Source organism: Hyperolius riggenbachi, chromosome 1 (assembly GCF_040937935.1).
Source record: "Hyperolius riggenbachi isolate aHypRig1 chromosome 1, aHypRig1.pri, whole genome shotgun sequence".
Taxonomy (NCBI): Eukaryota; Metazoa; Chordata; class Amphibia; order Anura; family Hyperoliidae; genus Hyperolius; species Hyperolius riggenbachi.
Genome location: NC_090646.1, coordinates 131,443,755 through 131,459,407, shown reverse-complemented (window position 1 = coordinate 131,459,407; position 15,653 = coordinate 131,443,755). Strand labels below are relative to the sequence as shown.

At 41.2% G+C, this 15,653-nt stretch overlaps 1 protein-coding gene across 6 annotated transcripts in view; it reads left to right on the top strand.

Moving 5' to 3' along the window:
* The window catches only part of LOC137546215 (uncharacterized), a 105,510-nt gene that overhangs the window by 28,335 nt on the left and 61,522 nt on the right, over nucleotides 1-15,653 (top strand). For all 6 annotated transcript variants that reach the window (XM_068268438.1, XM_068268406.1, XM_068268386.1 and 3 more), the window contains 3 exons: nucleotides 1,448-1,607; nucleotides 12,013-12,127; nucleotides 15,364-15,440. In XM_068268438.1, the coding sequence (XP_068124539.1) occupies nucleotides 1,448-1,607; nucleotides 12,013-12,127; nucleotides 15,364-15,440 (352 nt within the window). The remainder of the gene's footprint in view (nucleotides 1-1,447; nucleotides 1,608-12,012; nucleotides 12,128-15,363; nucleotides 15,441-15,653) is intronic.

The following is a 15,653-nucleotide window of genomic DNA, read 5'->3' as shown; positions in this document are numbered from 1 at the left end:
TCACGTCACGTGATGACGTAATTTTGCAGTTACGTCACGTGATGACGCACAGCGCGGTTGCGTCAGTATGACGGGGCCATGTCATGCGCTTAGTTAGGACGGCAGCTTCCGTATTTATAGGGGAACGTTTGTGTACCTCTTTATCCTCTGAAGAAGCAACAGCCCATTGCGATTCATGTGAGGGGCAGCACGGCCAGTGTACAACTCGGGGACGTTTGTGGTAAGACACCATTTACTTTTTTCATTTTGAGGCTTTCTGTGCCCTGTTTGCGCTTATAGCGGTCCTCATTACTTCTTTTTTTTACACCCAGATCGGGTGTTTGTGTAACTGTCTACTATGCTGCATGCTCTGTTGGCCTAGTGTATACTTACATTGTATCTGCCCATGTCTTCCGTTACTATTGAATAACTTACATGACTATTCTTTATATTATGTAGTACACTGTGCATTGCTGCTTATAGTTTTTAATTGTTTTTATATTGTATACGTTACCTATTGAATAAAGATTTTTGTACTTTGGAGAAAAGTGATTTCTTCATTTGTTATCATGGTTGCCAGATGGATGGCTTTTTCTTTGTGTATATTGTAATTTTGTGTGTAATTTTCGTGTTTACTCATAATTTTGCATAATTTATCGTAATTACACACAACATTATCATATTCACTCAGAATTATGTAAAATTTGGTCATATCTTTGCAAAATTGTGTGTAATTAGGAATTAGCTATTATGAAAATAATCTTAATTATGAAAATAATTGTAATAATTGTAATTACAAAAATTAAGCATACACTTATAATTAAGCAAAACTCCACATAATTTTTCGCAGTTACGCAAAATTACACATAAGCAAAATTTACTATCACGATTATCACTACTCCTGGTTTATTTTTTTTCTTCTTTGTGTATCGCGGTCCTGGAGTTTCCTGGTACACTACCTTGCATCACAGCAATATGTCACATTGCTCACAAGTCTGTTTATGTGGTACGGCAATTTATATCTTCCTGTAAAAAGCAAGAGAACAAATAGCCATATAAATATAAATCTTCCACTGAATATAAGAGCAATAACAACCCTTCTCCCTAGCAAAATAAAATGTATCAGTAACAGTGACTCAGGGGAAGCGTGTTTAATGAGAATCGCTGGAGCCCAAGTTACAATATAAACACTACAATATCAGATAAATAGTGCTTGGGACTTCCAGTTTCTCTGCGCGCCACCAAGTCTACAGAAGTGCCCATTGCAGAGATGCCTCACATTGCTAGCGCATTATATAAGCAGCGGATGAGAGAGACAGAGACCTGCTCCTGATTAAGGGCAGGAATGTCATATGATCGCAGCTTAAAACACTGCAATTTGTATAAAACAAATCACACTCAGCTTGGGAAATTCATCGCCCAGACAGGCATTTCTAACAATCTGTTTCCTGGTTTCTGCTCTTCACAGCTGACATTTCACAAATCCAGCCTGAAAGAAGCAGATGACACCTCTGGACAGATATCTGTGTCTGCCAAGCAGTACATAATTGGAAGAGAGCTGCGCAGAGAAGTTGTAAAGCACTACGGGCATTCTGCAGTTCATTCGCTGATGGAAAGTTACTCAGAAGGTTTGGAAGTATACATGCATTCTTCTATTATCAAAGATAATGACAGGCTAAAGCAGGACTGGGCAAATTTTGAACGGGCCAGCTCGCATGCCACGGGCCACGGGCCGCATTCCTTGAAATCCTCCCCCATCCCTCCTCCCTGCAGAGTCGCAAACAGGCAGAAACAAAGGGGAACTTAATACTCACCAGATCGCCGAATCCAGCGTCACGTCTCCAAGGCAACAGGGCATCACATGACGTGATGTTGGGACGTGGCAGTGTATTACGCCTGTTGGCGGGCCGGAGTAACAGCACTCCGGCCTGGGGGCTATAGTTTGCCCAGTGCTGGGCTAAAGGCTCATACACACGTCTAATTTAATGCACAACCAATAGCACAAGACCAACCACACAATAAGTTGTATACCTGACAAGTACATTCACACATGACAACCAACTAAACAACCAACTCACTTAAAATGGTCTGAAACTCAGCATTTCCTATTTGTTCTAAAAGATTACTTACAGCTTTAAACCTAATACTGTACCAGAAAAAAAACTGTAGCAGAACAGCATTCAAACAGTTAAACACAGCACCTTGCTCTGCAATAAAAAAAAAGCCCCTTCAGCTTATGATCCACATCCGAAGAGGAGTTAAAATTATGTTTTGTTTACATTCCTGTGCTGTTACATTCTTAGCTGAGCTGAAAACAAGCTCTCTCTGCTTCTAGTATGTGCACAGTTCAGAAGAGCTCACTAGAAGATTTTAATACGGTATATAAGTAAGAAACACCGAGAGCCCAATATAGTGTAGTATGTATAGGAAACTGTGGATAAATGTAAGTGTGAGATAAATATACTCACAAACATGGCTTACCTCTTAGGCAACCACTGTAGATGCAGGTGAGGAGATTAGACCTGTCCTCACTCAGGATTAAAGAGAATCTGTATTGTTAAAATCGCACAAAAGTAAACATACCAGTGCTTTAGGGGACATCTCCTATTCCCCACTGTCACAATTTCGCCGCTCCCCGCTGCATTGAATGTGGTCAAAAACATTTTTAAAAAGTTTGTTTATAAACAAACAAAATGGCCACCAAAAACGGAAGTAGGTTGATGTACAGTGTGTCCACACATAGAAAATACATCCATACACAAGCAGGCTGTATACAGCCTTCCTTTTGAATCTCAAGAGATCTTTTGTGTGTTTACCTTCTTCCCCCTGCAGCTCTCATCCACTGAAGAGTAACAGACTGATTGTTTCTTCCTGCAGACAGCTCTGCCGGTGTCTGTAATTCCTCAGCATGTTACAGCCCAGCTCCTTTCAAAGCCTAACAAAGGACGATTTATCCAGCTTGTAAAGATTTATCCAGCTTGTAAAAGATAAGAGAGCAGAGAGGCTGCCTAATCTAAATAACACACATGGGAGTGTGCATAGAGGGGGCCTGGAGGGGTGCGTGCATTACAGATCAACAACACTGAAGACTTGGCAGCCTTCCAGCCTTCCAGACACAGGGCGACAAATCCGACAGGAGAGAGATAAGTTGATTTATTACAGAGACGGTGATAGTAGAAAGTGCTGCAGTAAGCCAAAGCACATTAGAATAGGTTTAGGAACTTGTAGGATAGTAGAAAAAAGGATGACATTTTTGTGACAGAGTCTGTTTAAGATGTCGCTCTTTGTAGATCAGAAAAGTAGGGGTAGGTCACACCTCCACCAGGGGTAGACACAATATTATCGTAAGAGAACAGAGGCGCCAGCAGGATAAAAGGTAATAAAAGTTTTAAAATTTGCTGGGAGGCAGCGGTGGACTTACCTCCAGAAAGCAGACTCAAAATACTGTCTGAATTAAAGAGGAACTCCAGCCTAAACAAACATACTGTCATTAAGTTACATTAGTTATGTTAATTAAAATAGATAGGTAATATAATCTCTTACCCACCCTGTTTTAAAAGAACGGGCAAATGTTTGATTTCATGATGGCAGCCATCTTTTTGGTTGAAAGGAGGTGACAGGGAGCATGAGACACAGTTCCCAACTGTCCTGGTTGCTGATCACCCTTCCCAGTTGCTAGGCAACGTGAATAACAACATAGGAAATACCATCATGCTTTGCACAGCATCAGGGAAAAACTGCCCGCTCTGCAACAGTATGTGTGGTTTTACTCCTTACATCACAGAACCCGTTAGACAGAGATGTCACTACTAACTCTCCTTCATTACTTATGCCTAGCACTAACATTCCCCTTAACCTTAAAGTGGTCTAACACCCAGCATTTCAACTTTGCTTTAAAAGATTGCTTACAGCTTAGAAACGATTATGCCAGATTTTTTTTTTAGCAGAAATTCACTGAATGGATTAAACATGACATTTTAGTGCTGCATTTAGCTAGAAATCCTCCTCCGTGCTTAGGTTTAGTTACAAATGTATCTATTTACAAAGTAATAAACAAACACTGCTCTGAGAGAACAAAGAGGGCTTCCCCGGCAGGCTTTTCAAAGGTTTATTTGCATTCCAAACAAAGATACATTTGTAACTAAAGATAAGAAGGGATGCGGATTCCTAGTTAAATCCAACACTAAAATGTCATGTTTAACCCATTCAGTGAATTTCTGCTTAAAAAAAAATCTGGCATAATAATTTCTAAGCTGTAAGCAATCTTTTAAAGCAAAGTTGTAATGCTGGGTGTTGAACCGCTTTAAGGTGGCCACACACCATACAATTTTTTAAATATCTGTTCAATTTAAGAATTGCAATCAATTTTTCTGACTGATTGTAACATTTCAAAAATCTGACCAATGTACCACACACGTATGTAAAATTTTTCCCCAATTATGATAAAAGTGATTGGAAACTCTGAGAAAATTGCTAGGGTTTGTATATTAATAAATTGACAATCTAACACACACCATACAATCTTCAGAAAGATTGAAGAAAAATATCTGGCATTCCGGATCGATGAAAATCGAAGAAAATGGAAAATCCGATCGGATTTTTCAGTACAATGAAAAAAAAAGCTTTCGATTTTTTCGGGAGATCCAATCGTTTTTATCGAATTGATTTAAAATCGGATCATTTTATTGTATCGTGTGTGGCCACCTTAACTCTTATCTTGTTCTTCATTAAGTCTGAGGCTAAGTTCACAGTGGTCAGTTGCATAAAGCATGGGTTATAATGACTGTGAACTGCAATGGAGACTGGACACAGACTTTAATACAAAGCCAGCATGCAGCGAGTTAGAATAACGTGATCCAGTACTGTCACCAGCTTATAGAAGTGTATGGGCAGTGAGTTGACATGCAGAACTATTTTGCAATGCAACTGACCACTGTGAACTAGGCCTCAGTCCCTGTTCACGGTGCTTGGTTGCTTTGCAGAATAATTGTGCATGTCAACTCACTGCCCATATAATTCTAAGGGCCTTTTCACAGTACAGTATTGTAACTGATCACGTTTTTCTAAATCGCCTTATACAGGCTTTGTATTAAAGCCTATGTCCAGACTACATAGCAGTTCACACTCATTATAACCCATGTGTTATGCAACTGACCACTGTAAACCTAGCCTTAAGGTGGCCACACACCATATAATTTTCATGCAATCTGGCTCTACAATCAATCACCGAGTGCTGTTATACTACATGGATGTTGGTAAGATTGTATAAAAATTGTACAGTCAGATTTTATGAAAATTGTATGGTGTGTTGCCCCCTTTTGAGTTACAAAACCCTCCATATTGCCAAGCCTTCCCCTTGGTTATAGAATTAAAAGACTGCTTCTACTGTCTTTGTGGATAATATGTAGAATGTAAAGGCACGGGCCAAAGAAGATTACATTTATTATAGTCAGTGGTTTTATTAAAAGAATTGAATTGGGTTCAACATGATTTTACTACCTCTTCATTTTGAATAAAATTCTGCATTTTGTTTGGACCAGAATTATCCTTTAATGAATCTCTGCAGGTGCATAACACAAAGCTATAAATCTCAGAAAATGGAAACTACTCAGAATAGTCGGAAGCACTGTATCACCTGCTGTCAGCTCTGGCTGTGGATGAAGCGCAGTGATGATATTCTTTCACTAAGCAGACACTGCATCTCCATTCTACTCCAACAAGCTGGTTCATATCATCATGAAGTGAAATGAACACTAGCATATGAATAATTTGTACAGAATTTTAGTTGCGTACATATAACTTCATTCAGAGAACACTTCAAGGTTGATTCACAATTTTAATTTTTTTTTAACCTTACTTAGTATTCACCTTAAAGAGGATCTGTAACATCAAAACATCCCCTGGGGGGTACTCACCTTGGGTGAGGGAAGCCTCCGGATCCTAATGAGGCTTCCCACGCCGCCCTCCGTCCCTCAGGGGTCTCGCTGCAGCCCTCCGTGAAAGATGACGTCAATATTTACCTTCCCGGCTCCTGCGCAGACGCTCTGACGGCTGTCGGCTCCGAAGTAGGCGGAAATACCCGATCGCCGTCGGGTCTGCTCTACTGCACAGGCGCATCTTTCCGGCGCCTGCGCAGTACAGCGGACCCGACTGAGATTGGGTATTTCCGCGTAGTTCTGAGCCGAAAGCAGCCACAGCGCCCCCGCTGGAGCCAGCAAAGGTAAATATTGAACTGACAGTCGGCTCTGTCGCCGGCTGTTCGGATGGCTGCAGCGAGACCCCCGTGGGACAGAGGACGGCGTGGGAAGCCTCATTAGGATCCGGAGGCTTCCCCCACCCAAGGTGAGTACCCCCCAGGGGATGTTTTTAATGTTATAGAGTCTCTTTAATGCTGGATACACACGTTGAGATTTCCCGTTCGATTCCCGGGATCGAACGGATCAAATCGATTATTTCCAACATGCTCGATTCGGATTTCGATCATTTCTGCCGTCGATTTGGCATACTTAAAGGGACTCCGAGCAGTGCAGAAACTATGGAAAGATGCATATCATTTTAAAGCTCTCTTTCTCCTCTTTCCAATGATATATAAATCACCGCCCTACGCCTTTTAGTTTTCGCTATTTTTGCGATTGAAATTGCCGCGGCCACGATTTCAATCGCATAAATAAAGAAAACTAAAAGACGTACGGCAACGATTTAGGTGTCGCCAGAAAGAGGAGAAAGAGAGCTTTAAAATGATATCCATCTTTCCATAGTTACATTGTATTACACAGGCCGACTTTTTCTGCTGAATGGAGCTGCTGACACTGGGGAAAGTGTCGTCCTGTGTAATACAATATAACTATGGCTTGATGGATATCATTTTAAAGCTCTCTTTCTCCTCTTTCTGGCGACACCAAAATCGTCGCTCTACGCCTTTTAGTTTTCTTTATTTTCGCGATTGAAATCGTGGCCGCGGCAATTTCAATCGCGAAAATAGCGAAAACTAAAAGGCGTAGGGCAGTGATTTAAATATCATTGGAAAGAGGAGAAAGAGAGCTTTAAAATGATATGCATCTTTCCATAGTTTCTGCACTGCTCGGAGTCCCTTTAACATGCAAATCGACGGCAGAAACGATCGAAATCCGAATCAAGCATGTTGGAAATAATCGATTCGATCCGTTCGATCCCGGGAATCGAACGGGAAATCTTAAAGAGGAGCTGTTAGGTATAGGGTCTCAGAGAAAATAAACACATATATCAGTAGCTAAACATTGGCTGTACTTACATTACATATGCATTTCACTGTCCACGTTTGGATTTCACAGAATCTTTATATAGTATTTGCAGAGAATGATACTCCTGACAGCTTATGGCAGGTTCCATGTTTGTCTGTCTCCTATGAAGCCAAATGTGTCATCATGTCCTGCCTGCTTCCTGATGATTCACTCACACAATAGATCGGTAATGTAAAACACTACTGTGCAGTGAATATTAATTAGCCATGTGGCTAGGAACAATAGCGGACTCCTGCAGTGTACTCTGCCTGGAGTTTTTTCAATGTTGTGAGCTGCTGCTTTTGTAACATGAGCCCTGTAACTTATCAATAGCAGCCGAGGGGAGGGCCCCAGAATGCTTTGCTGTATGGTATGCGGCTCTCGGCTTCTTAAGAGCTTGGGTCTAACAGCTTTGCTGATAAGCACACATCAAAATTAAGAGAGATTTTTAACTTCAGTATTGCCTTTTTGGCTTCCTTCTAAACTGTTTAACACAGGAGAATATAGGTTTAAATTACCTTTTGCAGCCTGACAGTTACTCTTTAACGTGTGTATCCAGCATTAAGGACAGCTGAACTGAGAAGGATATGAGGGCTGTCATATTTATTTCCTTTCAAACAATACCACTTGCCTGGCAGCCCTGATCTGTTTGGCTGCAGTAGTGTTTGTTAACACCAGAAACAAGCCTGCAGCTAATCTTGTCAGATCTGACAAAAATGTCAGAAACACCTGATCTGCTGCCTGGTTGTTCAGGGTCTATGGCTAAACGTATTAGAGGCAGAGAATCGGCAGCATAGCCAGGCAACTGGTATTGCTTAAAAGGAAATCAACATGGCAGCCTCCATATACCTCTCACTACAGTTGACGTTTAACTGTAAGGAGAGCTGAGATAAACAGATAAGGGGCTATATTCAATTCACTTTTATCTCAAGCATTCTCCCATGAGATATTTTTTACACCTGATCAATAAATACCTTTAAAGCTACCAGCAATCAAGAATATACTTTTTTTTACCTGCTTTTTAGCATTTTTTTCAATTGCTAAGTGTTGGAAAGGTATTTTTAGTGAAAAAACTCAGGAGATAAGTCACTTGCATAAGGACCAAGTATGCATATTTACATTTCAGTGATAAAATAGTTGTGCTCAGGGTTAGTATGGCAATTGTTCCAGTACTTCTGACAGTTCAGTAGCAAGCATTATGAAATAAGCCCGATTTGTGTTACCTAGATCAGTGTTTCTCAACATTTTATGGGTATGTACCCCTTTTAAAACCCTGTACTCACCAAGTACCCCCTAGCATAGTAAACATTATCACAAGTACCCTTCACAAATATACAGTGGGTTGCAAAAGTATTCGGCCCCCTTAAAGTTTTCCACATTTTGTCGTATTACTGCCACAAACATGAATCAATTTTATTGGAATTCCGCATGAAAGACCAACACAAAGTGGTATACACATGAGAAGTGGAACGAAAACCATACATGATTCCAAACATTTTTTACAACTAAATAACTGCAAAGTGGTGTGTGCATAATTATTCGGGCCCCTTTGATCTGAGTGCAGTCAGTTGTCTATAGACATTGCCTGATGAGTGCTAATGACTAAATAGAGTGCACCTGTGTGTAATCTAATGTCAGTACAAATACAGCTGCTCTGTGAGGGCCTCAGAGGTTGTCTAAGAGAATATTGGGAGCAACAACACCGTGAAGTCCAAAGAACACACAAGACAGGTGAGGGATCAAGTTATTGAGAAATTTAAAGCAGGCTTAGGCTACAAAAAGATTTCCAAAGCCTTGAACATCCCACGGAGCAGTGTTCAAGCGATCATTCAGAAATGGAAGGAGTATGGCACAACTGTAAACCTACCAAGACAAGGCCATCCACCTAAACTCACAGGCCGAACAAGGAGAGAGCTGATCAGAAATGCAGTCAAGAGGCCCATGGTGACTCTGGACGAGCTGCAGAGATCTACAGCTCAGGTGGGAGACTCTGTCCATAGGACAACTATTAGTCATGCACTGTACAAAGTTGGCCTTTATGGAAGAGTGGCAAGAAGAAAGCCATTGTTAACAGAAAGCATAAGAAGTCCCGTTTGCAGTTTGCCACAAGCCATGTGGGGGACACAGCAACTATGTGGAAGAAGGTGCTCTGGTCAAAAGAGACCAAAATGGAACTTTTTGGCCAAAATGCAAAACGCTATGTGTGGCGGAAAACAAACACTGCATATCACTCTGAACACACCATCCCCACTGTCAAATATGGTGGTGGCAGCATCATGCTCGGGGTGTGCATCTTTTCAGCAGGGAAGCTGGTAAGAGTTGATGGGAAGATGGATGGAGCCAAATACAGGGCAAACTTGGAAGAAAACCTCTTGGAGACTGCAAAAGACTTGAGACTGGGGCGGAGGTTCACCTTCCAGCAGGACAATGACCCTAAACATAAAGCCAGGGCAACAATGGAATGGTTTAAAACAAAACATATCTATGTGTTAGAATGGCCCAGTCAAAGTCCAGATCTAAATCCAATAGAGAATCTGTGGCAAGATCTGAAAACTGCTGTTCACAAACGCTGTCCATCTAATCTGACTGAGCTGGAGCTGTTTTGCAGAGAAGAATGGGCAAGGATTTCAGTCTCTAGATGTGCAAAGCTGGTAGAGACATACCCTAAGGCCCCGTTCACATTACAAACGCGGATGGCCACACATGCGGAACGCAACGCATGCGAATGCACGCCATCCGCGTTTGTGTGCGTTGCGTGGCTGATCCCATCACTGAAAAGTGAATGGGACAGCCACGCGTTCTTACAAAAAATGCGTGCAGCATGCGTTCCCGGACCGCACAGGTCCGGAACGCATGCAGTGTGAACATCAGACATTGCACTATGCAATGTCTGATGTCGTGCGTGTCGGCCACCTGCACGCGTTTCCAAAACGCGGCTGGAAACGCGTGCAGTGTGAACGGGGCCTTAAAGACTGGCAGCTGTAATTGCAGCAAAAGGTGGTTCTACAAAGTATTGACTCAGGGGGCCGAATAATTATGCACACCCCACTTTGCAGTTATTTATTTGTAAAAAATGTTTGGAATGATGTATGATTTTCAATCCACTTCTCACATGTACACCACTTTGTATTGGTCTTTCATGTGGAATTCCGATAAAATTGATGCATGTTTGTGGCAGTAATGTGACAAAATGTGTAAAACTTCAAGGGGGCCGAATACTTTTGCAACCTACTGTATATTTATTCATAGCACATGAAAATTGGTTCTAAACAATTTCCAAGCATGTACTATTGCTTTTAATTAGCTAAACCACTAATTTGGTGTAGTTTAAATTAGATTTATCATTTTCTAACACTCTACCAAGTACCCCCTGGAACCATCAGATGTACCCCCTGGGGTACGCGTACCACGCGTTGAGAACCTAGGACCTAGATAACACATATATTGCCCAGCTACCATCCACCACACTACTTGCGTAGCAAGCGTTGCCCAGCAATGTTACCTAGGTAGCACAGGTCATGCTAATTGTGCAACACCCGCTACAGAGCTGTTGGAAGTACCAGTAAAATTGTCCTGCACTTCCTGCACACAGCAATTTTACCGCTGCATGGTGAATATGCCACAAGGAAGGATGAATCATGAGATAGGTCAGATAAGGAGAGCAAACTCATGAGTTCATAAGTAGGGTGAGATAATTCATGAGCAAGTTTTGTGAAACAAACCCTTATTTTATGTTGATAAAGGAAATGACAGGCTTACTTAAAAAAAAAAAGAGTTTGAGGATTAAAAAACAAATGTTCCTACATCTCTCCACCAGTAGAACACCCTAATGCTGTAAATCATTATGGTCAGAAATCTCTGTAAATATTATGTATTTTTAAATGCTTCACAGAAGTTAACTCACAGTCATGTGAAGACTGAAAGTAGCCACACACGATACAATAAAATGATCCAATTTTACATTAATTCGATTAATATGATCGGAACTCCCCAAAAAATCGAAGGCTTTTTTTTCATTTGACTGAAAAATCCGATTGAATTTCAAGTTTTTTTCGATTTTTATCGAACCGAAATGCTGGAAATTCTTCTTCAATTTTTCTAAAGATTGTATGGTGTGTGTTTGTCAATTTATTAATATACACACTCTAGCAATTTTCTTAGAGTTTCCAATCATTTTTATCATAATTGGGGAAAAATTGAACATAGGTGTGTGGTACATTGGTCCTATTTTTGAAATGTTACAATCAGTCAGAAAAATCGATTGCAATTATTGAATTGAACAGATATTTAAAAAATTGTATGCGGTGTGGCCACCTTAAGGGCCTGTTTCCTCTACACGCAGATTGGATGCAGAAAAACTGACTCCAATGAAAGCCTATGGGCTTTTTCTGATGCAGATTTTCCCATAGGCATTCATTGGAGTCAGTTTTTCTGCATCCATTCTGCATCCAATCTGCGTGTAGTGGAAACAGGGCCTAAGTCGAGTTGTTCCGTCCCCTACCCACTCCACTCAGTATGTTGTATGTTTCATTTAACCTTTGTATTGCCACTCACCTTCCCATAGCACAAAGCCCTCTGGGAGAGGGTGTGGCCTAGACAGACTTCCAGTAGTGTAGAATGGAATCTAGCAGGTTTTATGGTGGAAGAGATTTTGGCAACAAACTCCTGACTACTGGTTAGAGACTGTGAATAAGTGACTCTCAGCACATCATACTATTCATCATACTATTCATCATAAATATGTGACAAGTTTTCTTTCTTATTATCTTAAAAGGGACACTAAACAAATCATCTAGTGCACCCCCAAGGCAGGAAGTAGTGGACAAAGTTTTAATCAGCAGAAGTTTGGCTCATGCAAACCGGCTGAGGAATTTGGAAGAAGCATTCAGGTACCAAGAAAGGAAGAGATATTAAGATGATATAATTGTACAGTGCTGCATGTCTACATGGCTCTGCTCATGTGACCTTGCAAGTTGCAGCACAGCCTAACATTTCATTCAGAAACTACAGAGTATGTCTAATGCAATGCCGATAGTTAAAGCAGAATATAACCCTGCATTTCAACTTTGCTCTAAAACATTATTTACAGTATATTATATGCAACCAGCATTTTTTTTTTTACTAGACCAGCATTGGAAGGGTTACACAGGGCTTTAAAGTCCCTGGAGATTTCTGCAGACGAATCCGAACTTGAGTTAGATACTTTTTGTTTACAAATATGTGTTTATTGTGACTCATCTCTCTCACTGAGAAGGAGCTTGGAGGACAGCCAAAGAGATGTATCTATTGATAAACAGTTACACACTAACTAAATAGAATGTAACTATCTGAATGTCTGCACGGAACTTAAAACCTCTGTGTTTAACCCTTCCAATGCTGGTCTAGTAAAAAAAAAATGCTTTTTGCATATAATATGCTGTAAATAATGTTTTAGAGCAAAGTTGAAATGCAGGGTTATATTCCGCTTTAAGTGATGGAAACGTTGTGTGCTAGGAAGGTAAGAAAAATTTATAATTATGGGGCTGAGGGTAGGAGTCTTAGGATCTTTGAGGATCAAGTAACTGTAGGGCTATGCTAAAAAGCTGTGGAAAGTATCATGTCAGGACAGAGTGGAGTATATCTTTGGACTTAAGGTAGGATTAGACATTGTTTAAAAGGTAAAATTTAGGATCAAGCAAGGGTGAAGGGCTATGGTTAGAACTGGACATCGTTCAAAGAGTAGGTTAAGGTTAACAATGGGCTATTAGTTATGGTTAGGCATAAAGCAGTAGGCCAGAATAGGAGAGGAGAGAGTTTAGGGTTAGGCACAGTGTAGGGTGTAAGGTTAGGTTACGCACATGAAAGGAGAATGGTTAAGGTTTAGCACAGAGTAAGGAGTGAGGCTAAAGTTAACCACAGAGTAGGAGATGTGGTTAGGGTTAAGCATAGGATAGGAGAGATGATAGAGATAGGCACAGAGTAGGGGATGAAGTTGGGGTTAGGCACAGGAGAGGGGAAGGTTTAAGGATAAGCACACACAGGGTAGGGGTAAGGTTAGGGTTATGAACAAGAGAAGATTCAGGTTATTGATAGCAATGGAGTAGGAGGTGAAGTTAGGGTTAATCATAGGAGACGGTAGATGTTAGTATTAGATATACAGTAGGATGGTAGGTTAAGGCTAATCATATGAGAGGATAGAGCTTAGTATCAGCAATAGAGTAGGAGGTGAGGTTAAGATTATTCATAGGAGATGGGAGAGGTTAAGTTAAGGTAAATCAGAGGAAAGGGGTGAGGTTAGTTTTGGGAGTAGAGTAGGAGGTGAGGTAACGGCTAGCCATAGGAGAAGGGAGAGGTTAATAACAACTGCATGGAAGGTCAAGTTACAGTTAGGCACAGGATAGGGAAGTTAGTGCAATTTAAAAACATGCTCATTTATTGTATTAACCTAGTAACATTTTGTATATGAGAGCATATACATATTTCATTGTGTTATGAAGCACAAATAATAAAAGAAAATCCAGAGTAAATAATATCATTTTAAATGGCTGCACAAAGATGTCACAGATAGGCACAGAGTAGGGGTGAAGTTGGGGTTTGGCACAGGGAGAGAGAGGAGTGGTTAAGGTTAAGCACAGGGTAGTGGGTAATAGGGTTGTTCTTAGCAATGGAGTAGGAGATGAATTTGGGGCTAATCATAGGAGATGATAGAGATTAGTGTTAGGATTAGAGTAGGGCATGAGGTTAAGGTTAATCATATGAGAGGGGAGAGATTAGTGTTAGGAATAGAGTAGGTGGTAAGGTTAAGGTTAATCATAGGAGAGAGGTGAGGTTAGTGTTAGGAATAGAGTAGGAGGTGAGGTTAACATTATTCATAGGAGAGGGGAGAGGTTAGTGTTAGGAATAGAGTAGGGGTGAGGTTAAGGTTAATCATAGGAGAGGGGAGAGGTTAGTGTTAGGAATAGAGTAAGGGGTGAGGTTAAGGTTAATCATAGGAGAGGGGAGAGGTTAGTGTTAGGAATAGAGTAGGGGTAGGGTTAAGGTTAATCATAGGAGAAGGGAGAGGTTAGTGTTAGGAATAGAGTAGGGGGTGAGGTTAAGGTTAATCATAGGAGAAGGGAGAGGTTAGTGTTAGGAGTAGAGTAGGGGGAGGTTAAGGTTAATCATAGAAGAGGGGAGAGGTTAGTGTTAGGAATAGAGTAGGGGGTGAGGTTAAGGATAATCGTAGGAGAGGGGAGAGGTTAATGTTAGGAATAGAGTAGGGGGAGGTTAAAGGGATACTGTAGGGGGGTCGGGGAAAAATGAGTTGAACTTACCAGGGGCTTCTAATGGTCCCCCGCAGGCATCCTGTGCCCGCGCAGCCGCTCACCGATGCTCCGGCCCCGCCTCCGGTTCACTTCTGTAATTTCTGACTTTAAAGTCAGAAAACCCCTGCGCCTGCGTTGCCGTGTCCTCGCTTCCCCTGATGTCACCAGGAGCGTACTGCGCAGGCACAGACCATACTGGGCTTGTGCTATACACTCCTGGTGACATCAGCGGGAACGAGGACACGGCAACGCAGGCGCAGGAGTTTTCTGACTCTAAAGTCGGAAATTCCAGAAGTGAGCCAGAGGCGGGGCCGGAGCATCGGTGAGTGGCTGCGCGGGCACAGGAAGTCTGCGGGGGACCATTACAAGCCACGGGTAAGTTCAACTCATTTTCCCCCGACCCCCTACAGTATTCCTTTAAGGTTAAGCAAAGGAGATGGGCGAGGTTAGTGTTAAGAATTGGGTAGGAGGTGACATTAAGGTTAGGCACGGGATCGGGAACTTAGTGCAACTTGAGAATGTTCTTATTTATCAAATTAACATGTTAACATTTTGCTTATGAAACCATATGCCTGTTTCACTTTGGTAGCAAGCACAAATAATAATTATTATTTGGGGCTCAAAGCTTGAAGAAAACCCAGAGTAAATTATATAATTGTAAATGGCCGCACAAAGATGTGTTTTGTCTAGAGCTCACTTTTCACCTAATTATCTCCAATTTATTTATTTAACACATTCAATTTCCAACAGAATGTCTATGTGACTGCAGACAAATGAATGAAATATAATGAGTGATCCTGTTAAAATCTCCTAATTATAGCATATTAATTTTTTTTTTTAAGAACACTAGAATCCACCAAGGGACAGTTGAACAAAGAAATAAAGAATTTGAAAGCCCAGAACGAGTTCTTTGGAAATGGTATGTCCTTACCAATTATAGTAGGTAGCTATGCAACGTTTTATCAAGCGTCTCTATCGCAGAACAGACATATTTTTACTATTGCCAAATATGGCCAGGAGCCAGACAAATGAGAGTCCTGGCTAGAGAGATCTGACAATGTATTATATTTAACGTCTTCATTCGGAAACACACTTGACTTCTGGAAGCAAAGTATTTACAATATTTTGCAAT